Raw genomic sequence first — 23,986 nt, 5'->3', positions numbered from 1 at the left:
CTATGCCCCATCACTCTAAGTCAGGGGTCTTCAAACTTGGCCCTTTTATGACTCGTGGACTTCAACTCCCAGAATTCCTCAGCCAGGCAGGCTGGCTGAGGAATTCTGGGAGCTGAAGTCCACGAGTCATAAAAGGGCCAAGTTTGAAGACCCCTGCTGTAAGTCTTCCCCCCACCCCCTAATGTTGTGAATGGGCTTGAACCACTGCAGTTACCGCTTTACTGCAGAAAGAAGACGCCTCAGATTCCGGACTTGCCTCCGAGAGCCGCTTTTAGGCCAGGAACCAGCCTTCTTCCTTCCCTACATCTCGCGTGAGAGGGAAGCTTTCCTAGGGCTGGCCAGCGCCCCGGAGCCTCCCCCGCGATAACCTGCAGCCGGGCTGCGCTTTTAAACTCCAGGAAGGAGGCGCCCCTCCGCCTTTGCCAAGACTCCTGCAAGGCGTGTCGCCGCCGCCGCCGCCGCACCCCGGCGCTCTTCTCTCGTCTTTCCACCAGGGGGAGACTGAGCCGGCTCGGAGACGCAAGGCTTCTTTTTTCTTCTTGGAAGTTTCCTCTTTTAACACGACGTCGGATTGAAGGTAGAAGCCCTCTCCGACCGGCGTCCCGGGGAAAGGCGAGAAGCCAGGCCTCTCTCCTCCTCGATTCGAGGTAGACCGGCTCGCCTTGAGAGAGAGCGGCCCGGGGCACCGCCGACTGAGGTAGAGGCTGCGTGCGCTCGTCCTGCCGCCCGGTAACCGCGCATTGTGATCCTGGAGAGAGCGAGAGCGCGAGAGCGCGAGAGCGCAGGGCTTGGTAGACTTTCAATGCCAGCAGAGGCGGTCCAGCCACGGCAGAGCAACGAAGGGTAACAGAGCGGGGACGAGGTAGAGTGGGCGGCGGCGGCGGCGGCGGCAAGCCGCGGCTCGGGCTCAACCCTGGCAGCGTTTGAAGGAGGGGCAGGGGGCAAAGTTTAGGGGTCGCACGCCCGTCCTCCAGAGAGGGAGCGCGCGCGCGCGCGCGAATCTTTAGTGTCCGCCGGCTATTACAGCGGCGCTTGGGACGAGCCTCTCCGCATCCGGAAAGAAGGGACATTTGCGTAGGGAATCTCTCTGGGCTGAGCTGTTGCCAAGCCCCTGGAAGAAAGGAGGAGGTGTAGCGGAGGGGGGGGGCTCGTCTGCCGGCGCGAGGTGCATCGTGCTCTGGCCGACTGCTGACGCTCAGCCGGCCGCGGCAGCTGCGGCACCCGCGGGGGGACGGACGACACATGTATGCGGCAGCTTCTGACCGCGGCGGCTCCTCCCCCTTTTGCCTCCTTCCCCACAGCAGGCCGACCGGCTGATGTGAAAGCTCCTTGCCCAGCAGCCGAAAGCAGCCCGGTTCCGCCGCCAGCTCCACCATGACTGCCCCTGGGACGCTAGGTAAGGCTCCGTTGCTTGGGGAAGTAGGCAGCCCGGGCTTAAGCGCGGAGCTCCTTTGGGAGGGTGCCGCTGTCCGCTCGAGCACCTGCGGAACTGCTCAGCCCGCACGGGGGGGGTGGGGGTGGCGGGGCGGGAGGGAGGGAGGGAGGGAGGGAATCCCTTTCCCGGGCTGAGGCTCCCATCGCTTGACTGCGCTCTCCCAGTTGCCCCCCCCCCTCTCTCTCTCTCTCTCTCTCTCTCTCTCTCTCTCTATATATATATATATATATATATATATATATATATATATATATATATATATATATACATAACATCCTCTTCGCCACTTTTCCCCCCCTTAATGGCTTGTAATATAAAATATTCAAGCTCTACTATCTCGCTCGATAAATGGTCTCGGATTCGACATCTGGAAAGGGGAAAGGAGCGAGCCGAGTCCATAGAGATTAAATGGAGGACCAGTTCATCGGCTTAACTTTTTTTTAAAAAAAAAAAGGCAAAAAAAAGAAAATATACTGCTCAGTGCTTTTTTTGTCAAAGAAAAAGGTGCCGGAACTCACACGTCATACAACCCGCCTTGCCTACCCTACAAGGTTCCATCCAAAAAAGGTGCCGGATCTGAGCGTTCTATGAGAAGAAAAGCCCTGATACTACTGCATGTACAGTACGCAGGCATTGTTTCTTTAAAGGACGAGAGAAAAAAGTATCTTTCAAAAACGGCACGCAGTTTTATTTCATAATTTCAAGGCTCTCCCGGCCTCTCGTGTTTTTTTTATTCATTGTCTCCTGCTGTTATTAAGCAACTCCTTTCACTCTTGTGTTTTGAAGATTATACTTTGCAGATCATTAATTTGGTCAGCATATAGGAGGAAGCAGATGCAGTGACATCATCAGATTTAGCCAGCTTCAGGGGTTCATGAGTACTGCACATCACAGCATCCCCTGAATTTCTCAGTGCTCACCAAATTTAATCTTGGAAAGTTTATTTGCATGTGTTTGTAACAAAGTGTGGCCTGGAAAATACCAGCTTCTTTCTTATTTCATTAGCTAGCAAATAAGCCGGGTTATAGTGTTGGGATTATATATGTATGTTCGTACATACACAAATGTGTCTGTGGTATAACTGCAGCAATAAAATCATACCTGTGTTATGAAGTTTCTCTTTATCTAGTAAATAGAATATGTATGTATAATTCTAACTTTGCGTTGTTCGTTGCTTACCAGAGGATATTACTTTGAATTAGAAAATTTTTACAGAGATAGGAATAGGAAAAAATACATTAGGCTCATTATAAAGAAATATGAAAGTTAAAATGCTTTACTTCCTTATTAAGTATCAGAATAAATCAGTATTTAACGTTAGGAACTGTTATTAGGATGAAATTAGATGTCAGTCTGAAAAAAAATCCTTTGGAATTGTTAGACTAGAATTATTAGATTGTTTCTTAACTCAGCAAATTTATGTATCAACAGCTGTATTATGTTTGTGGAAATATTCTATATATCTGAGGAAAAAAATACCAGATCAAAACTATATCTGATTAAAATTAATTTTGGTTTTGTTTCCTCCTTGAAGAATAATCCAATCAATTTTAAAAATCTATTTTAAAACTTTTATTAGGGAAATTAAAGATCTCGTTTAACTCTTTCATTAAAATGAATGAGACTTTCAGCTCCAATTTTAGGGTCATTTAAGCTGAAGTAATCACATTAGCTGAATGTAATTTGAATATAATTCATTTATTATAATTAAATTGGATTTAAATAATCAGACAAATATTCATGTTGGATAGCCACCATAATGTCTTATTTCTGCTGATTTCAATTGTTTCTGAATCAAATTCTTAAGAAAAGTTGATTCCCCAGAATAGTATGGCAGCACATAAAATCAGCACTAACTTGTGATTATTCAGTGTAAATCTACATTCTTCTCAGTTGTTGCATTTTGTATGGAAAAGGTCAATTGTTTTCTTAAATTTAATCACGTGCTGATTATGTTTCTGCAATATTGTTAATTTAGCCATGTGCTCTCTAGTCAGTTGACACACACACACACACACACACACACACACACACACACACACACCCCATGTGCAAACAGTACTGGGTTGGGGACAATTTTAACACTCCTGGCTGCTGCAGTTTCCTGTTGTATTTTATCAGTTCACAGTAGTGCAAACAGTGTTGGCACCACTTTTCAGTGTTTGGGCATGTGGCCAGCATTGGGAGGGGTTAACCATGCCCACTTGTCTCAGACCGTTTTCCATCCTCTTTGTGGCTTCAGGGGAAGAATAAAAATTGTAACAGACTTTAGTCAGAATTCACAGAAGGGACATATTTTCCCCAGGGACCTTTTTTAAGGCTTTGAATTTGTCTAAGTACCAAGAAGGAACATTTAAGCTGTGGTAAGCAGCTTGCATGATAGAGCTGATGGAGGGAGAGGGTTACCTTAGTCCCAAATGGAGGCCTGTTCTGGACCTCGGATAGTCACATGACAGGCTAACACCTCCCAGACCTAGATAAGCAGATCATGCAAACAAGCATTCATCCTTTTTACATAACTGCAGAGGCTTTTTGAATTGCATCTAATACATTTAGGACTAAGGAGTGAATATGAAAACTGGAAAGAAAACATTTCATTAGAAAAATCTTTCACATGTACCGCACAGGAAAATTTAAAGCTTACCTAATTTTAGTAATTCCTGCTGAGCTATTCAAGTCTTTAAAATTGGTTTATCCATTTAAGAAAAGCTTACTATGATGAATAGAAAATGGAAGAATTTAAGGTAAAATGTGCTTTTTTTGTAAATTATTAGACTGGTGTGAATTTATTACATTTTATATTAGTGAAAGGAATAGCAGAATTATGATAATTATCTGTCACATTTTGCGTTTTCCATAGCGGAAATGCCCAGACAATTCCCAAAGTTAAACATATCTGAAGTTGATGAATCAGTGCGAATCTTAGCTGAAAAGGTGTTTGCAAAGGTTCTTCGAGAAGAAGATAGCAAAGATGCCTTGTCTCTTTTCACCGTGCCTGAAGATTGTCCAATTGGGCAGCAAGAGGCCAAAGAAAGAGAACTTCAGAAGGAATTGGCAGAACAGCAGTCTTTAGAAACTACCAAAAGGTAGGTTTCACTGGGTAGAAGAATGCTTAGTAATGAGATTTGAGGTCTGCTAAAAACAATTGTTTGATACCATCAGATGTAATATGTGAAGTCTTGTCACTCTCTAGTCCTGCCATTGGCTTTTGTATAGTTTTAGTCTTTTTTGTTGATGTATTCTTCATTGACTGGTAATGTGTTATCAAGTTGCTGTCTTAACAAATCCTATAGATACATTTTCTCCATGATGATCTGTCCTTACACTGGTCTTTCAGATCTTTTCAACAGTACATCCATTGCCACGGTAACTGAGTTTATCCACCTTGATGCAGGTTGACTTCTGTTCTCTGTGAATTCTTATTTACATGAATAAACCCACCTCTGGTTTATTCAGTTAGACCAGGGGTGTCAAACTCAATTTCATTGAGGGCCGCATCAGCATTGCGGTTGCCCTCAAGGGGCCAGGTGGATATGGCCAGGATGGGTGTGGCCTACTGGGTGGGCGTGGCTAGAGTGCGTATGGCCTACTGGGTGGGCATGGCCAGCTCTACATCGTTCGCATCAAGGGTGCCTATGGGGGCCTGGGCAGGAGTGGGACAGATCTGAGGGTCTCTGGCAGAAGGAGGGTCTCTGGGCCAGGGCCAAGGCAGTGGGGGCCGTTCCCTCACTGTTTCCAAGATGGCTTCGCGGGCCACATGAAACCACTTCGCGGGCTGGATCCGGCCCCCGGGCCTTGTGTTTGACATGTCTGAGTTAGATTAAAGGTGGGGAATGTCATTTAGAAATGAAATCAACACATACAGAAAATCTAAAAAAAAGTGAGCAAATGATGAGTCCAATTGATTCTACTACTTACGCAGCTTATGTGCAAGTATAAGCCTACATAACTTCATTCTTTTTTCATCTTTCCTGCAGATACCCATTTGGTAAAGGCATATTAAGTTTTTCTTTAAAAAAATTGCTCACTCTTTGTCTATTGTGCAAAGTTCATACTTCTTCTTCTAAGATTCTCTGTCTTTCTCACCAGGAATAGAGGACAAATAATCAACAAGCAGCTGTAGATGGCTGAGACATAAATACGAAAGATGTTTATGGGCATCACATAATCAGTTAAATGGTCCCTTCTAGTTATGTTTCTTCTGTCACAATATTTAGCAAGTTAATTAAACAAAAGTATTGCTTCTTAATGTGGGGAAAATGACTTCAGTTAAATGGTTTACATTGCAATACTATCAATGTTGAAATAAGCTTACAAACATTGATCATTTGATAAACATTGTGAAATTAAACATTTGTACTGAAGTCTCAAAAGACCATTTGCCTAACACACTTGCAAAGTCTGTATAGTACCATATTTTACAATCCTTAATATTTTTCATAAATACCCTTTTTGAACATTTCTAATGAGATTTCTACATGAGATGGAAGTAACGTAGTGGGTTCGTGAAATAGAAAAAAAAGCCTTTTGAATAAAAAAAATCTGCATTATTTTTTAGAAGGTTTTCAGAGTAAAGAGACTATTGTTGCCTTAAATTGATGTTTTATTGGCTTTATATTATGGTTTATGTATACCTAGGAAGAAAAGTTTCAAGATGATTCGATCCCAGTCCTTGTCATTACAAATTCCATTGCAAGACTGGAAATCTCCATCAGCTACTCCGGCTGTGTCTCCTCCTACTCCAGTTCTTCCAGGTGCCTTTCAACCTATCCAAGGGACATATGATGTACCAGAATTTCAAAGAGTTACAATTAGTGGGGATTACTGTGCTGGGGTAAGCCAACAGACAGACTATGGCAATGATTTTTTTCTTATAAATTTATTATTGTAGATATAACATGAAATTATATTATTATTTTATGATGTCAATACTTGCTTAAGCAGCCATGGAAATTGTGTCCTGGTCAACAGGTTTGTTGCAGTGAATAAAGATATAATATGCTACTATAGATATACAGTATTCCAAATGATACATTTAGAGTACACAATTTGTCCTGTGGGATTCCTGTAGTAGTTTAAACCAACTTTTATCTTCGCCCTCTGCTTCATGTTAATCCTCAACTGGAGGCATGTACTGCTAAACAACATGTCTAGACATTACCTAAAATAGGAAGTCCAAGCATATTTTCCATAGTGACATATATTGGCCTCGATCCATTTGCAGGATATTATTACTAGGAATATGAATTGGTATGAAGTTGGAGTCAAATAACTAGATGTCCAGAGGCCCCCAACTTCAGGTAACAAATAGGATCTTACATCTTCACTTGTAAGATGTGTTGATATGAAGTAATGGTGTTCATTATACTGAAAGGATCATTTCTAACAAGTCTTCAGAAGTCAGATATCAGCCCTAGACCTAAACAGAATTTCTCGAACCATTAATTTCAGCCAAAGTTCTGGAAATACGTTTTGCATTTACTGTATTAGCTGAGATCTTAATCACATTGTTTAAAAAGTTATATTTTAAATCAGTGGATCCTATCTCTGATTGTCTTCTCACTGAAGTGATAAATCTTAGCCAGACAGCAGATAGAAGGTGGATAATTAAATACCCATCTGTACAACATTTTCACACAAGATATTTAATAGGACATTAGTGAGAAGCATTCTGTCACAATTTTCTACCTTTTTATATGCAGGGAATTCCTTTGAATGAAGGAGCATTCCGTGAATTGACTCCCACTTGCATTCTTGAATAATATAGCCCACATGCACACAGCTGCTTTCCACCCCAGAGCTGGCAGGAAATCATGCCTACTCTAAATAGTTATATATATTTAGCCTTCATTCTATGTATATGCCTGCTTATTAGGGCTTCCCCCCCCAAGCGGCATTATTACAAAGTCAGCTTATTGCCCCCAACAGTCTGGGTCCTCATTTTACCTACCTCGGTAGGATGGAAGGCTGAGTCAACCTTGAGCCTGGTGGGATGCGAACCTGCACTAATTGCAGGCAGCTGGTGTTACTTAAGGAGGCATTAGCCCACTGCTCCACGAAGGCTCTTGTATGTTATACCCCCATAGTGGCACCCTTATTATGCGTCTCAAATATGTCTCTGCTCCGCTGTGTTCATGCAACTTTATCACGCAGCATTCTTTTTTTTTACAAATATTTTTATTCTATTTCATAAACATTAAAATGCAAACTAACATAAAGGGAAAATAGGGAGGGGAATAATAGCACAAGTTAAAAGGTGACAAAAAATACATCAGATATTTTTTAAAAAATGACTTGACTTATTTCAGTACAAAGATAACAACCATTCTGCAATTGAAATGAATATTCAATATTTAAACTGTCTTAGACTGCTAATTATCAATACTGTAGAAAACCAATATGCATACCTTCTTCTCATAATTTTAATCTAACATATAATAAATAATCAAATATGTCTAACCATATATTTAGAAAACTCATTAGTGGTTATGAAGGTTGGCTATCTCAACTGAAATTCCAGCCTTGCCCAACATCATCCAGTATGTGAACTTATTTATTTGTTGTTCAGTTTATATGTCTGCCCACTTATTGACTGGCAGGTACAGTACAAATTGGTTACTTCATGCACTACGGGGTTTTTTCTTCTTTTCTGTTCTACTGTTGACCAATTTAACTTTAAAGCTTGCTTTGAAACTGAGTGGACTGGTTAACTGTTTGGCCTATGAATCACTGGCACAGAGAGTTAGGCTATTTGTAACCCTTAATTTAATGCTGCTAAACAGATGGAATTTGAGAATAGTTTAGCTGTGAAGGCGAGCATAGGAATTATAAATTACCTTTAGAATGTAAGATGAATGAATCAGTGATGACTTGGGACTGCACAGAAAGGCAAGTCCTAACCCCACAGGCTATAGAACCTCAATAGCTGAGCCTTTTCAGTTATACTGTCCCACTAATGCTGTCAGCCAGGACTTTACATTAAGTTAATTGGTTGATCAACATTTCTTTTTTTTTTAAAAAAAAGATGGCTGCAAAAGTTCTGGTCTCTCTTGCAGCCAAAAGAGAACCAGAGCACGGGGAAGGAGTTCAGGAATGAGATGGGAGGGAATTATTCCATAGGAAAGAGGCAGAATTGGAATCACAAGATTTTAGTTTAAGCCATCCTTGGGCACTGTCCCCTGTGGGAAGATGGTGAGATAGAGCCTACGGCATGTTTTTGGAAAATGGTTAGTGGGTTGACCTTGCACCAGGCAAGGAGGATATTGGGATTTTCCTGTAGTCAGGCAGAGGTGTATTGCTTCAAAGAGAAGCATACTTTACTTCAAAGTACATTCATTGTGGATTAGGATTATACTTTTAATTATTAACTGTATTACCTCTCCCTTTAGGTTACAGTTGATGATTATGAACAAGCTGCCAGAAATTTAGCAAAAGCGTTACTTATTCGAGAGAAGTATTGCCGCTTTGCTTACCATCGTTTTCCAAGGACAACAGCACAATATTTATGCAGCATGAAAAATGAAAAGTGGAAAATTGAAGATGAAGTACTTCCAGGTAAATTATCTCTAATTAAAAAATAATGCTTCGATTTCTGGCCAAATCCCACCATTGAGCTAAGTCATGGTTTCCTTAAACCTTGGTTTGTTAAGCAAAATGTCATGATCCAAGTAGTACTTAGCTTTAAAGCATGTCATTTCTTAAAACCATAATTGTACTCAATGACAACAAATAAAATTATTAATTTTTTTTCAACATGTAAATCTAGCCATAGATATTTATTTACTTATTTAAGCAAAATAAGCATTTAAAAAGTGGTAGAAGTTCTAAAAAACACCTGCTGATATATTTTGCATACATAAATTACAGTATAGTATAGAAATCTGAAATCTGTCTCCAGCACAATATTTTGCCCATGAAATACCCATGATATATCCAAAGCTTGTTCATTAAATTGCAGTTGGATTACTGATTGTTCAAAGCTGTCAACTGTGTTTTATAAGCCACATTCATGGAACAAGCTGAGCAAAAAGCAAAGTAACCAGATAATAATGGCTTAGAAAAGAAATAAAATGGTAACCTGGAATCAATTAAGTTTTTAAAATATATTCAGTCTGATTAACACATGAACAAGACTTGTTATATATTTTCTTCCTTTCAAATAGAATTAGTTATGGATCTCTAATTAACACTCATCCATCTATACCATTCCATTTTAATTGATACTCATAAAAATTCATGCTGATTTCTAAAGACATGGACACAGACTAATATAAACATATTTTAGTAAATATGATATAGATAGCGGTAGGTAATTGCTGTGCATGACATTTTTAGATAATGCAGGAATTTCCTACTGTATCATCAAAAGTAAGTTTTATTTGGTTTTAGTTTTTTCCCCTATGCATTAAGAAGAGTTTGACAGGCCAAAATAAAACAGTTAATGGTATTTAATGTAAGCAAGAAAAAATATATCCTGCTATATTAATGTGGAGATGCAATTACAGATATTAAAATAGGATATGAAGAAAAAGATACTTATCATTAAGTGAGAATTTAATTCCCCTTTTTAAATCTTTGGAATAGTGAATATTTTTCTATATCCTAACCAGATTTGTTTGGCCCTTTCGTGGACTGAAAGGTGAAAAATAATCTTAAATATTAGAAAGGTCTGCAGGGAGGGACAAAGGAAACAAACAATGAAAACAGCACAAGCTCCTCTACAATGTATCTGCCATGATGTGAAACTAACAGGTTGCTATCATTTGATACAAGTGCTAATACCTCTTTAATTACTTTAAAATTGCTTCTAAAATTTATTTGGGTTTGAAAAATATAGAGAGAGAATGACTGTTTCAGAGCTAGCCCTCTTACAATATGGAGCTGTGTGCATTTTTTTTCTTCCTTCAGTATATGAATACACTTTGTTGCATGGTAAAATGTAGCTAATAATAAACCAAATAAATGATTTATGTAGCTGCTGGGTGGTACTCCATATATTTTGATTAATAAATATCCTTCAACCACTTAGTGTGAAAGCAAAACTACTGTTTCATAATAAGACCAATATGATATAGCATACAGTTCTTTTTAGAAAAGCTATTGGTTACTAACAATTTAATTTCCAGCTACAATAGAGTGAGTCTGTATTTTAAATGATGCTTGAATGTTTGACCTTAATGTTTTACAGATTTCCATCCACCATCAAAGGAACTGCAGGATCCTTACAATCTTGATGATTCTCCAGGGAACTTGGACTATGTAGTAAAGATGAAGGAAGGCATTTTTTTAGTTTTTGAAAACAAAGACATGATGGAACTTTATGAACCACGAAGTTTGCCTTGTCCTGATCTACAGACCTACACTCTTCACCTCAGCCACATACTGGCTCTTATTGCCGATGGCCCAACGTAATGGTTCTTTTTAACTTTAACCATAAGGCTAGGATATTAAATGCTTTATTAATCATAATGCTGCAATTGTTCTTCAGCCACTTCTGTTTGATGAAGTTCTAGAACCCTAATCCTATACAAGTTTATTTAGAAATAGCTTTAATCTGAAAATACATTATTAGGTGCATGTAGAGACAGCGGAAGAACAGTATGTGTAACATCTGAGTTGTAGTAGTGGCTTAGGTTAACTCCCAGCATTTTCTGAAAAGTAAATATAAATAAATGTTCCTTAGTTAGAAGAATGGAAATGACTCATTAAATGTGAAACAGTTGTTTTAGTGTGAAATAGTGCATTTTGAAGCTGAAATGGAATGCTTCAAATTTAAAACAGTTCTAGTTCAAAGTTATTTGTACCAGGGCTCCTCAGGGCATGTCAAAAAGATAAGATGGTACACACAACTATGAGATCAGTCCTGCCCCTTTTTTACATACAGGGGACACATTTTAAAAAGGACTTGTTTCACTTGTGTAATGGTACTTAATGTAAGCAAGAACAACTGTCTTATTTACTTTTTGATCCCCCCTATTGCAGAGGTTCCTGACCTGTATCACTTATATATCTGATTCCCCAATAGATATCTGTTATTTAATGTAAAACAATTCTTTTCTATATAACAGGGGTCCCCAACCCTAGTCCGTGGACCAGTACTGGGCCACGGCATGCCAGCAACTGATCTGCACAAACAAGGAAAGCCCCATCCACAGGATGCAGGCAGCACACAAAACCACACCCCCTCTGGTCCGTGGAAAAACCTCTCTCCATTTAACCGGTCCCTGGTGCCTAAAAGGTTGGGGACCTCTGCTATATAACATAAAAGTATAATTATTTTTTATTTTTTTTATTTTAATCCCATTTATATCCCGCCCTTCTCCGAAGACTCAGGGCGGCTTGCAATTTAAGCACAAACCAATGTGCTTAGCAATAGCCTTCATTCTATGTATATGCCTGCTTATTAGGGCTTTCGCCCCCCCCAAGCGGCATTATTACAAAGTCAGCTTATTGCCCCCAACAATCTGGGTCCTCATTTTACCTACCTCAGAAGGATGGAAGGCTGAGTCAACCTTGAGCCTGGTGGGATGCGAACCTGCACTAATTGCAGGCAGCTGGTGTTACTTAAGGAGGCATTAGCCCACTGCTCCACCAAGGCTCTAATTAACCAATGATGATTCATCTTTCACAGGAAAACATATTGCCACAAGCGGCTTAACTTTCTAGGATCTAAGTTTGGTTTACATGAAATGCTAAATGAGATGTCTGAACTAAAAGAATTGAAGAGTAATCCTCATCGAGATTTTTATAATGTAAGAAAGGTAAGTGAAAGATTATGCAATTATTATTCTTCATTTTTTTACATCTAGTCTCCCCAGTCACTGAAACTGTCTTTTCGTATATTAAAATGTTGTGGTATGTCTTGTAATCAGTCTCACTTGTTAAAGCCCTTTGGTGTACAGATAGCCATATCTAAAGTTGAATCTGGTGGCAGGAACACAGATTGTGAACAGTGAAAGAATAGAATACTAAGGACGTATAGCTTCATTTTTCCCCCAGCTAGTTTAAGAGAGTAGTAACTGAGGAGGAAGTATGGAATATGTAGTAGAACAACATAGAAAGTAAATGTGCTTATCTGAAGATCTCTGGAAGAGGCTTCAATCTAGACCTTTGCATGTGAGAGATCTAGAATGAGCAGTTGATAAGATACTTTAAATTTTACTCCCAATAGTTTTGGGTAATACAAAAGACATAACTACTAGTAACCTTGGGAGGAGGTGGAAGTTGTTAATGTTCTTATTCAGTGATATATATATTCTTAGACATCTTTTTTCAGTTTATTCAGTCATCTTATTTACTTAGATATATTTCTATCAATTTATTCAACATTTTATATAACAAAGAATAATAAAATGTACTTGACATTTTATAGTCATTGACACTTAAGAGGAAATAAACGGTATAATGCTGAAGTTCAGTCGTATCTCAGTTGCAGTCTTTAGAGATAGGTTTAGTTCATATGAGTCATTCGGTAGTTAAAAATACTTTGTTTACTCATTCTAACATAATAGAATATTAATCCATGCTTATTTTCACATACCTGTATTACAGTCCTCGCTGTATTTCTGCTTGTAATATTCAACTATTTGGATTATTGACATTGATTTTTCTAGAGAAAGAATTTATTATATAAATAAAATTGGTCTGTGAGAATTAGAATCAGAATAGAGCTGGAAAGGACCTTGGAGATCTTCTAGTCCAACCCCCTATAGTCCCTATATCATTTCACCTATAGTCCCTATATCATTTCACCTATAGTCCCTATATCATTTCACCTATAGTCCCTATATCATTTCACCTATAGTCCCTATATCATTTCACCTATAGTCCCTATATCATTTCACCTATAGTCCCTATATCATTTCAGACAAGTGGCTGTCCAGTCTCTTCTTAACAACCTCCAGTGATGAAGCACCCACAATGTCGGAAGGCAAGCTGTTCCACTGGTTAATTGTACTCACTGCTAAGAAGTTCCTCCTTAATTCCAGGGTGCTTCTCTTCTTGATTAGCTGCTATCCATTATTTCTTGTCTTGCCTTCTGGTGCTTTGGAAAATAAATTGAGCTCCTCCTCCTTGTGGCAGCCTTTCAAATACTGGAATACTGCTATCATGTCCCCCCCACCTCTCCGCCCAGTCCTTCTTTTCTCTAGACTGGCCATTCCCAAATCCTGCAACCATTCTTCATATGTTTTAGTCTCCAGGCCTTTAATCATCTTAGTTGCTCTTCTTTGGACTTTTCCCCCCAAGTCTCAACATCTTTAGTACATGTTAAGATGTGAAATTGAAGCATATTAAATAAACCAGTGAACAGAATATTAGAATTGGAAAAACCAGATTCAAATTCTTGTTTGACCAGTGACTTTTGGCCAGGTTACATATTACATAGACAACATGGACTCAAAAGGAAACACTTCATCCAATAAAATCCAGAAAAGTCTGAGGGTTTATAAATACACTCCCAATTCCTTCTCTTCCTAGTTTTTAGCTGTTCATTGATTATAGCCAGACATTTTCTCATTTACTGGATACTCTGAATAGTTTTCTAGTAATAAGGTCTTCTAGTAATCTAACACTGGGGTCCTCAACCTTGGCAACTTTAAGACTTGTGGACTTCAACTCCCAGAATTCCTCAGCCAGCTTCTTGGAGTTGAAGTCCACAAGTCTTAAGGTTGCCAAGGTTGAGGACCCCTGATCTAACAGATGCCTCACTGGGTCTAGAGAATGAGAGATCATAGAAAAGCTCCTGTTATGATTGAAAGTGTTGTGGGGAGAGAGGGCGTGAAAAGGGTTAGTCTCTCATTTACTATATCAGTTCCTCCAGGTCTTCTGTGAAAGAGGCGGAGCCTCTCCTAATGAGCTTTTTCAACCTTCCTCTTGTATAAGATCTAGACACAGAATTAGAGAACTAGCAACAGGTTTGCCTAATTTTTCTTCCTCCAGTCATTTCCCCATTTAATAGATTTTGGTAACTTAGGCCAAATGTAGAAATCTGAAAAATGGTCACAGGAGAAACAGTTGATGTCACTGGAGAAAAGGGGAGGTGCAAAGATAAGTAAAATAAAGTGTTCTATGTAGCATTTTACTTTGTGTGCTTACTGTATTTTCTATTTTATTTTATTTATATAGGGTGAACAGAATTGCTTATTATAGTGAGGAGAAATAAAGACTAAGAATAAGGGAAATAAGCAAAAACACTTTTTTTCCTCCAGCAAGACAGGATGGGAATAGTGAATTCTGCAGGCACTAAAGGAGATTCTTATATCTTAAAATATCTCTGTTAAGCCTCTTTCAGGGCTGGCCCAGATGGTGTGCAATTTCATGTTTATTGACTATCACAAGAGGCTAATAAAGTTTAGTACAAGCATTGGATATGAGCAGAAGGGTCAGAGTGACCTTGCTTGGGAAGGAAATGATATAAACATTGCCCTCATAAGATTACTCTGACTTCTAGGGAGTCCTTACTGTGACTGATGTACGTACAAGTTATAAGAAAAGCCCAGAATAAACTATCCATAAATCATCCAGTAATAAACTACTCAACATGTATTTGTTCTGTCCCTGCCAATGTACGTCTTTCTTACCTCACAAACCCCTCTTTTAACCAGTAGGCTGGAAAACCAACTCCTTTTATTTGAGTTACAGACCTGATAATTGTCCCAAAAGCAAAACAGTCAAACAGGAAATATTTCACAGGCAAAGCAAATAAAACATGAGCCCTTGAAACTGGAATCCTTTGCAAATGGTTGCCTTCAGCAACCAGCACTGCCCACACCTTCCCTTTTTATTATGCAGCCCCAAAGCATGGCTTCTCAATGCCTTCTCTTCCTCCCCTGGTGTTCTGTTCCCCCCTCTGGAGTACAAACAAACAGACAAGCAGGCATGACTAGCAAGAGTTAATACTACAGGCTGTAGTTAATTGCCTTCAGATAAGGCCTTGGCAGCAAAATAGGCTCCTTACCTCAAGCATTGGCTGGAATGAGATAACGTCCAAACAAACAGTTCAGAAACAGATGTACAGAAGCGTTGCCAAGAATTCAGACCAGGGTTTTAAACAAGAAGCAGAGTTCCCAAGATGTGACCAGAAGTTGTTTAAACTATTGTTTGTCACAAAGTTCTGAGAGCAGCCACACCCCCTTTTGTACCTAGTGGGGTGTGGCTCAATGACTCAGCTAATCCCTGGCCCTCCTACTCTTCCTACGCTGCTGTAAACGCTTGGCCCTGTGTCTTTCTCGGGGGTCTAGCCATGAGTCATCTTCACTAGACTGTATCTGCTGCAGCTGCTCGAGCTCCGTCCCAACCTGGCTCCCAGCCTGGCTACTCCCAGGCTGCTCCTGTCGGCCATCAGATGGAGACAGAGGCCTTTCCAGAGAGGAGGGCCCCAGAGAAGGAGGCCTTGCCAGAGGGGAGGGTCCCGGAGAGGGAGGCCTTGCCAGTTCCTCCCCATCATCCTCAGAGTCCTCTTCCTTGGGTAGGACAGGCTCGGGGGTTGGGGTCACAACACCTGGAGTCACCCCATTGCCTCCCTCTGTCCTGCTCTTTGTAACCTGTCGGCATTTGCGAGCATCTATAATGTCTTCCAGGAGTGCGTCCTCAAAAGTCTGACTCAGCTTCCCAGCACATCTGAGTCTCATCCTGAGCACGAGTGGAGGGGCCAGGTTCTTCACCAGATTGTAAATCCGGGGGCTCATTAGAGCCTTCCTCCTCCTCTAATGGCTCCCCAGGCCCCTCCTCCTCCTCCTCTGATTCCCCGGACTCAGCTGCCAGGATCACAGGCTGGCAGAGAATCACAACGTATTTGAGATTGCTATCTAGACTGTGTAGGTGTAACAGTTTTTTTTTCTCCAAATAGTTGAAAGCAAAATAATACATCTAAAATGTTCTGTTATGCATTATAATACTATTGTAGAGATCTTTCAGATTTCAAAACAAATTATTATAACATACAAGTATATAATAAAGGTAATCCTCAATGTACAACCATTTGTTTAGTAAAGGCATTGAAAAACGTGACTTGTGACCGTTTTTCACATTTACGACTACTGCAACATCCCCCTGGTCATGTGATCATTTTGGGGGCTTTTGGTAACTGGCATGTGGTTATGGCAGTTACACTGTCCTGTGATCATGTGATCACAATTTGTACTCTTCCCAGCTGGCTTCTGACAAAGTGAATTGGGGCAAGCCAGATTTGCTTAATGACCACAAAGTTCACTCAACAACTGCAGTGATTTACTTAGCAACTGTGACAAAAGGGTCATAAAGTGGGGGGGAATTCACTTAACAACTGCCTTGCTTAGCAACAGAAATTTTGGGCTCAGTTGTGATCATAAGTCGAGGATTACCTATAAAATAGCAGTCAGTTAAACTAATTAAAAATCTGATCATGGAAAAGAGTGAATTGTGTATTTATAGTATCTCATTGACTCAGAATTACTGTCACTTATAACTAGAGTTGGTGATTGCTTCTATTGCTAACCTAGCAATATATGTCAAATGAATGAACGAACATCTTCAGTCTTCGGAATCTACTCTGAAAGATTAGTAAACCTTTTAATAAGAATAATAAGAATGAGATAGCTTTGTAATATTGACCAATGTAAATCTTTCACCATAGCCGCCTTCTCCCTCCCTCCCTCCCTCCATTTTACAGCAGTTTGGCTGGCTTACAATATAATGAAAAATAAAAAAGGTCATACAAGGAAATTAAAATTAGGACAGTAAAATAGGAAAGCTAAAAACCAAGTTGATAGATGCCTGGGAGTGGGGATCTTCCCTACCGTGTCATCCACCCCCAATACAACATGCCTCTGTCAGGGTCCCAAGGCAGGCAGCAAAACCAAGTTTTCAGGTTCTTTGGAAGGCCAGGAGTGTGGAAGTGGACCTCACCTCCAGTGGGAGAATATTCCAGAGGGCAGGCGCCACAGCTGAAAGGGTCTTCTCTTAGACCACCCCCATCTTCCACCCAAAATTCCTTGGTTGATGGGATCCAAAGTAGATCTATTTCACTGAAATGAGTAAAGACCCATGCAATAAAGGGCTTTAAAGGTAAAGACCAAAACTTTGAGTTGGACACGGAAGGAAATTGGTAACCAGTACAGCTTGTGTAACAATGTTGTCATATGTGCAGGCCTCCAGAACTTTCTGCAACACTGCATTCTGTACCAGTTGTAGCTTCTAAATAATCTTCAATGGTAGCCCCATGTAGAGCACATTGCAGTAATCCAGTTGAGAGGTGGCCAGTGCATGAGTGACTTCACAGGGCCTCACAATACAGGAAAGAGCAAAATTGGTGCACAATACAAAGTTGTGCAAAGGCTTTCCTGGTCATGGCTGCCATCTGCTCCTTGAACAGGAGTCGCAAGCCTAGAAGAATTCCCAGATCTGGGGTAATGCAACCTCATCCAGAGCTAAAGATGATAAACCAATAGATCCCCAGGCCACATAAATCCACAGTCACTCTGTCTTACCGGGGTTCAGTTAAAGCCTGCTGTTCTCCATCCAGACCCCCACAGCCTCCAGGCACCACAAGAGGATAGCTACAGAATCACTTAGATCACCAGGAATTGAGATAAAAAGTTGGGTATCATTGGCGTATTGATAATACCTCATCCCTTGGTGTTGGACAATTTCGCCCAGAGGTTTTATGTAGATATTAAGGAGTGGAGAGAACACCAAGCCTTGTGACAAGCCACAAAGAAGCAGCCACGTACTGGACCTTTTGTTCCCTATCAACACCAATTGGAATTGGCCTTAATGAAAGGAGCTAAACCAGCACAACACTACACTGCCCAGCCCCAAATCCCATAGTTGGCCTAAAAGTATAACATACTTTTTCCATCACCTTCTCCCTCCCTCCCTGCCTCCCTCCCTGTAAAATGGTGGCACTGAATAACCTTTGAGAAGTGATTTGCTGTGTTATGCCCCCAAATGTTTAAAGCACAGTCCCTAAGCAGTGTTGCCAATGACCATAATGCTAGGATTTGTAGTAGAACTACAGTAGGGGAGCTGGGTTTGTTTAGCCCTGACAATATCCAAAGTGATGTGTAAAGCAGAAGAGAAAACGATCATCTTCAGGTACAGACAATTTTAGTTGAATCTTAAAAAAGAAAAATGGGAGAAAGTCAGTAGGAAAATGAATGATTTAGAACAGAGGTCTCCAACCTTTGGGGCACCAGGGACCAGTTCCGTGGAGAAAGGGGTTTTTCTGCAGGCCGGAGAGTGCATGGTTTTGTGTGCTGCCTGCATCCCACGGATGGAGCTTTGCTTGTTCGTGCGGCCCAGTTGCTGGCATGTCGTGGCCCGGTACTGGTCCACGGACCGGGGGTTGATTTAGAAGATGGTGAGCTCTTTGCTGAATATTCTCAATTTCAATTTGGATTCCTGCTGTGACAGGTGGTTGGACTTGATAACTTAAATGACTCCTTCCAGCTCTATGAATCAGTGACATTTTGAGAGCACTTGATTGCTTCCACCTATCCTGAAGTCTAGTTGATGAAATGAAATGACATTATTTTCATTTGCTCAGGGGACATTAGCTTAGTTGGAGAGAAAATTACTGTAGTTTGAGCATGCAGTCGATTAAATATGAGTTTCTATGCTGTAGTTTTTCTTTGTGTAACAGCTGTTGTTATCCAATCTAAGAATTTAAATGTTCAGTGTTGTTATTCATTTATGAATTAAATTGATTATATAGCCGCCCATTTCACAATTGTGACTCTTGAGAGTGAAAAGATTTCCAACTTACCAACAAAAGAATAAATAATAACAAACCATCCATAATTCAGTAATGTTAAAGTAAATTCTGGGCAATATGTTCAAATCAAAGCTATTTTTGTTGGTTTCTCTATTTGCCATGTTTCTTCAGTCTTCTATGAATGTTTATGTAGACTTTGGCCTTGCTTTCTAATTTGCTTAGGAAAATCATAGATGAAAAGGAATATTGATAATGCTTTTGGATCATGAACTTGAATTGATATCTGTAAGAAGTTCTGATTCTTACAAGGTTACATAAAAAATTTGATACATTTTATCTAAATGCTATATACTTGCTGTGCTAGTCCTATGTTTATGAAAAGTGTTACCAGACATCTGAACAGGCAAAGAAAGACACAGTCTAACTTTGTTAACATTACAAAAATGAATTTAGGCCAAAATGTATATGAAATTACTTTTTCCAGCATTAGGAAGACTGGTTTTTTCAGTCACAATATTTTTCCAGCAAATCTTTATGTTCAAGAACATGTACTATTGATAATAGGGAATTGATGATGACCCAATTTCCAAATTTCACAATAGAAATGTATGAGTTATGTGATCTATCAACTACAGTGATCATAGATTTGAAGACACTAGATTAAGCCAATTGCTGGAATCAAGAAATAAATAGCGTAAGTCTAAGCTGTTGAGTCTCTCAATAGATGAGAGAAAGAAAGAAGCAGACAATTGATAAGGTCACAATATGGGAAGTCCTCGACTTATGACCACAATTGAGCCCAGCATTTCTGTTGTTAAGTGAGACGTTTGTTAAGTGAGTTTTGCCCCATTTTATGACTTTTCTTGCCACAGTTGTTAAGTGAATCACTCCAGTTGATAACTTAGTAACCTGGTTGTTAAGCGATTCTGGCTTCCCAATGCTTTTGCTTGTTAAAGGTCACTAAAGTTGATCACATGACCCTGGGACACAGCAAAGGTCATAAATATGAACTATAGTCGCCAAGTATCTGAATTTTAATCACATGTTCACGGAGATGTTGCAAAGGTCGTAACTATGAAAAACGGTCATAAGTCACATTTTTCAGTGCCGTTGTAACTTTGAATGGTCACTAAACGAACTGTTATAAGTCGAGATTACCTGTACATAAACATTAGAATGATTACCTCAAGTATTTGGCAGGACTTTATATGACCTAGTGCCTTAGTTTGTGCACCCATTTCTTTACAGGAAATGGAACTGACATTATATTGCATAAGTTCTCTAAGAAGAAAACTAGTAGTACTTACAGAGTGAGCTTATATATTAGGGAGGATAGAGTAACCTTGACTAAAGCACCAGAAAGTCATCTATCACCACACTATGTAAACTGCTGGAGACGATAGAATTACCGAGTCTTCTAAATATAGAATATTTATCTGTCTTGGTGACAGATTTAATACATGTGTGTACATAAAACTCTCAAGTGCCACCTCCCTCATCAGAATGCTGGAAGGTGTCAGAATTGTTTAGTACGCTGAAAACTTAGCTTTGATTGGAAGATAGGCAGTGCTTTTCAATTCAGTGATCCAGTGGATGGAAGGGGCTAAAAGAAAGGATAGATGGGTATTAAGGAGAAGAAAGTAAGGGGAAAAAAGAGAGAAATGATAGTATATTTATTTAAGATTAACATGATAAACAAAATATAGTTTGGATGAACCCCTGCTCTGCATTTTTTATCCATACATATTAAAGTTATTGTTCTGTCTGTGCCAATTTGATTTTAATAGCAAATAAAAGAAAAAGTAAGACAAATGATTAGAGAAATGTTGCTTTCTGTCTTCTTCAGGTTTTCAAATGAAATGGTGCATAATAGATTATGCTAATTAATTATCTATCTGGAGCACAAATCAGTTTTATGGATTTTATTATTAGCTTCTTAAAATTCTAACAGCTTTAGTAAATGCTTACTGATTTAGCACCTTAAATTATTATTCTGGATTAACATTTTACAGTATCAGAGTCAAGATAATTGTGATATATTCTTGAGAATTTTTTGGAATTTAAAAAGGAACATTTCTAAGAAAACTGTATGCTCTTGAATCTATTCATTTTAAAAATGATGAAAAACATGCTTGAGTTGATCTTCACTCTGGGTGATATATCCAGGCAACAAATACAATTTCATATTTGCTTAGAACTATCAGAATAAACTCAAGATATCAATGTGTATATTCTGAACCCCTACCTCCGCAAATTAAATTTTAGAGATACCCTGATTTAGTAGACCTTGATTTAAAGACATCACATGTGATGGACCAGATTGTCACAGCAATATATTGTTGTTAGCTGCAAAGTCGTGTCCGACCCATCGCGACCCCATGGACAACGTTCCTCCAGGCCTTCCTGTCCTCTACCATCTTCTGGAGTCCATTTAGGCTCATGCCTACTGCTTCAGTGACTCCATCCAGCCACCTCATTCTCTGTCGTCCCCTTCTTCTCTTGCCCTCAACTTTTCCCAGCATTAGGCTTTTCTCCAGTGAGTCCTGCTTTCTCATTAGGTGGCCAAAGTATTTGAGTTTCAACTTCAGGATCTGGCCTTCTAAAGAGCAGTCAGGGTTGATCTCCTCTAGTCAGCAAAATATATTGCTGTGCAAATTATATAATTAATATAAATCGATGAAAATTATGTATTTTCTTATTTAGCAGATATTCATGAGTAACAGATAGCCCTTCCCCAATTAGTTTATTAAAATGAGGTTTCGCTGTATCCTCAACAATAAATCAATCTACTATTGAAATCTGCAAATTTTCTAATTAGCAAAAACTAGCTAATATTGCTTCCCAAAAAATGTCCTTACACAACAAATGGCAAAGGAAAATGTACACTCCAAGCAAATAATTTTGGCTTATTATGTTCTGTTGTTTTTCCAGATATCTTTCCTTTTTTTAGTGTCTCTATATGTTAGTATTTTATATCATTTTTCCTCTGTATGCTGTCAGAGTGATAATGCGGTCAGGCAGCCTATAAGTAAAATAAATGCATAAATAAATAAATTGTGCATTGTAAATGAAGAACACAAAATATTTTGTCTGTGTGCTAATGTCATGGGAATTCATAGGAAGCACGTAAACATTTTGCTGTTTATTTAGAAAAGAAAAACTTATGAAGAGAATATAACTGAGGGATTTTTCTCACACTTTTAAAAAACTTTAATAAATTAAAATGGTGTTTATACCACAAGTAGGAAAGGGATATATAAATAAATAAAGAGTAAAGAAGAAGAATAAAAAATAAATAAATAAAAAAGAAGACTTCAGTGTTGCCCATCTAGGAGCATTTTGATTCTGTGAGGGCTTCTATCCTAATGGTTCCCTTTGATCTCCCAATTTTGTGATAGTAGATTGGGGTATCTCCATATCCATGAGAAAAATTATAAAGAGATAAAAATCTATAATATTTACTTCCCTATCCAAATAATATTTTGCACATAGAAGAATAGTAATGGCTAGAATCTTCATAAATAGATATGCTCAATAGGTCATTGCTGGATGGCTCAATAGAAGATACATTCATGTATATGTAGCCTTTGTTTATAATTGATTGTAATATTCATACATACATCAGTGTAATTATCACTACATGCAATTATGGATACTTTTATATTTTGATTATGGAACCTGTGTTGGCTGCCAATTGCCATAAAACTTCTCTTTACCTATGCAGTCGTAAATGGGTGATCATGTGGCTCTTATTCACCCAGTCCAATCACTCTTTCTGAATAACATGTACAGCCTCCTCAAGCCTTCCACAGCGTTTGTGAAAATTTCTACCAACCCATAATTTTTAATGTAACCAAAGGGAAAATAAAAGGGGGCAATGATGTTGTGTTTAATTGAATTAAGTTAGTTATTAAGTTTATATGTTTTATTTTCCTATTTTTTTTTACCCTTTGCTATATTGTAAGATGCCTTGACATACTTTTGGTCAAAACAGATTGCATCCTGACCATCTCAAGGTTGACTCAGTCTTCCATTCTTCCAAGGTCGGTAAAATGAGGACCCAGATTGTTGGGAGCAATATACTAAATCTTGTAAACCACTTACAGAGGTTGTAAAGCACTGTGACTCACTGGAGAAGAGCCTAATGCTGGGAAAGATTGAGGGCAATAGAAGAAGGGGACGACAGAGAATGAGGTGGCTGGATGGAGTCACTGAAGCAGTAGGTGTGAGCTTAAAGGGACTCCAGAAGATGGTAGAGGACAGGAAGGCCTGGAGGAACATTGTCCATGGGGTCACGATGGGTCGGACACGACTTTGCAACTAACAACAACCAAAGCACTGTGAAGCGGTATATAAGTCTAAGTGCTATTGCTATTGTTACTTTTAAGGGATAATTCATTGCTGCTGTTTTCTATCTTGGGACCTGATTTATAATGCAAAACAAGTATCTTCTTCAATAGCAGTTTTTTGAAGAGGTAATGAAGGGTATAATAAACGCAAAAATCTACTTGTGTTTCCAAAATGTGACTTACTAAATGTAGTTTTGTCATTTTTCTTGCAGACATTAAAGGCATAGTTTACAAGCATGTATTTTCAAATGCCATTTCTGTTTCCTTTCTAGAATGGCTTGTGATTAAAACTATAATGTAATCCACATTTGATATTTGGAGTTGCTGGCTTTAGAAGCTTTGACAGAGTTGAGTTGTCAATGGAACAATCAACACACTCAGTTTTGGTACAGTATTTGTAATAGAGTCAGCATTTGAGTAGAGTATCAAGACACAAGTGTGCATGATGTAAATATAATATGTATCTGTGGAAATTAATTCCCATATTGTATGTTTTTTCCTTATTTGAAT

At 39.2% G+C, this 23,986-nt stretch overlaps 1 protein-coding gene and 1 long non-coding RNA gene across 6 annotated transcripts in view; one reads left to right on the top strand and one right to left on the bottom strand.

Annotated features, from left to right (window-relative positions):
• The first annotated feature begins 466 nt into the window (after positions 1 to 466).
• The window catches only part of AMPD3 (adenosine monophosphate deaminase 3), a 46,792-nt gene continuing 23,272 nt past the window's right edge, over positions 467 to 23,986 (top strand). Inside the window, exons 1-7 of one of the 5 annotated variants that reach the window (XM_081313664.1) lie at positions 467 to 867; positions 1,305 to 1,396; positions 4,296 to 4,521; positions 6,074 to 6,269; positions 8,824 to 8,989; positions 10,623 to 10,842; positions 12,066 to 12,186. In XM_081313664.1, the coding sequence (XP_081169790.1) occupies positions 1,375 to 1,396; positions 4,296 to 4,521; positions 6,074 to 6,269; positions 8,824 to 8,989; positions 10,623 to 10,842; positions 12,066 to 12,186 (951 nt within the window). In that variant the 5' untranslated portion in view covers positions 467 to 867; positions 1,305 to 1,374. Of the gene's footprint in view, positions 868 to 1,301; positions 1,397 to 4,295; positions 4,522 to 6,073; positions 6,270 to 8,823; positions 8,990 to 10,622; positions 10,843 to 12,065; positions 12,196 to 23,986 lie in introns of all 5 variants that reach the window. The other 4 variants (XM_081313662.1, XM_081313663.1, XM_081313661.1 and 1 more) reach the window with 4 other exon arrangements.
• On the bottom strand, positions 5,871 to 15,625 carry LOC308659733. The gene is made up of 3 exons (XR_014024594.1): positions 15,393 to 15,625; positions 12,975 to 13,043; positions 5,871 to 6,201 (listed from the first exon to the last, which is right to left on the bottom strand). It is a non-coding gene; the product is annotated as an uncharacterized lncRNA (long non-coding RNA).

This window comes from Vipera berus (assembly GCF_964194415.1).
Source record: "Vipera berus genome assembly, chromosome: 1".
In the NCBI taxonomy this organism is placed as follows: Eukaryota; Metazoa; Chordata; class Lepidosauria; order Squamata; family Viperidae; genus Vipera; species Vipera berus.
Note: the sequence above shows the minus strand (reverse complement) of the source record. Positions and strands in the feature narration are given on the sequence as shown.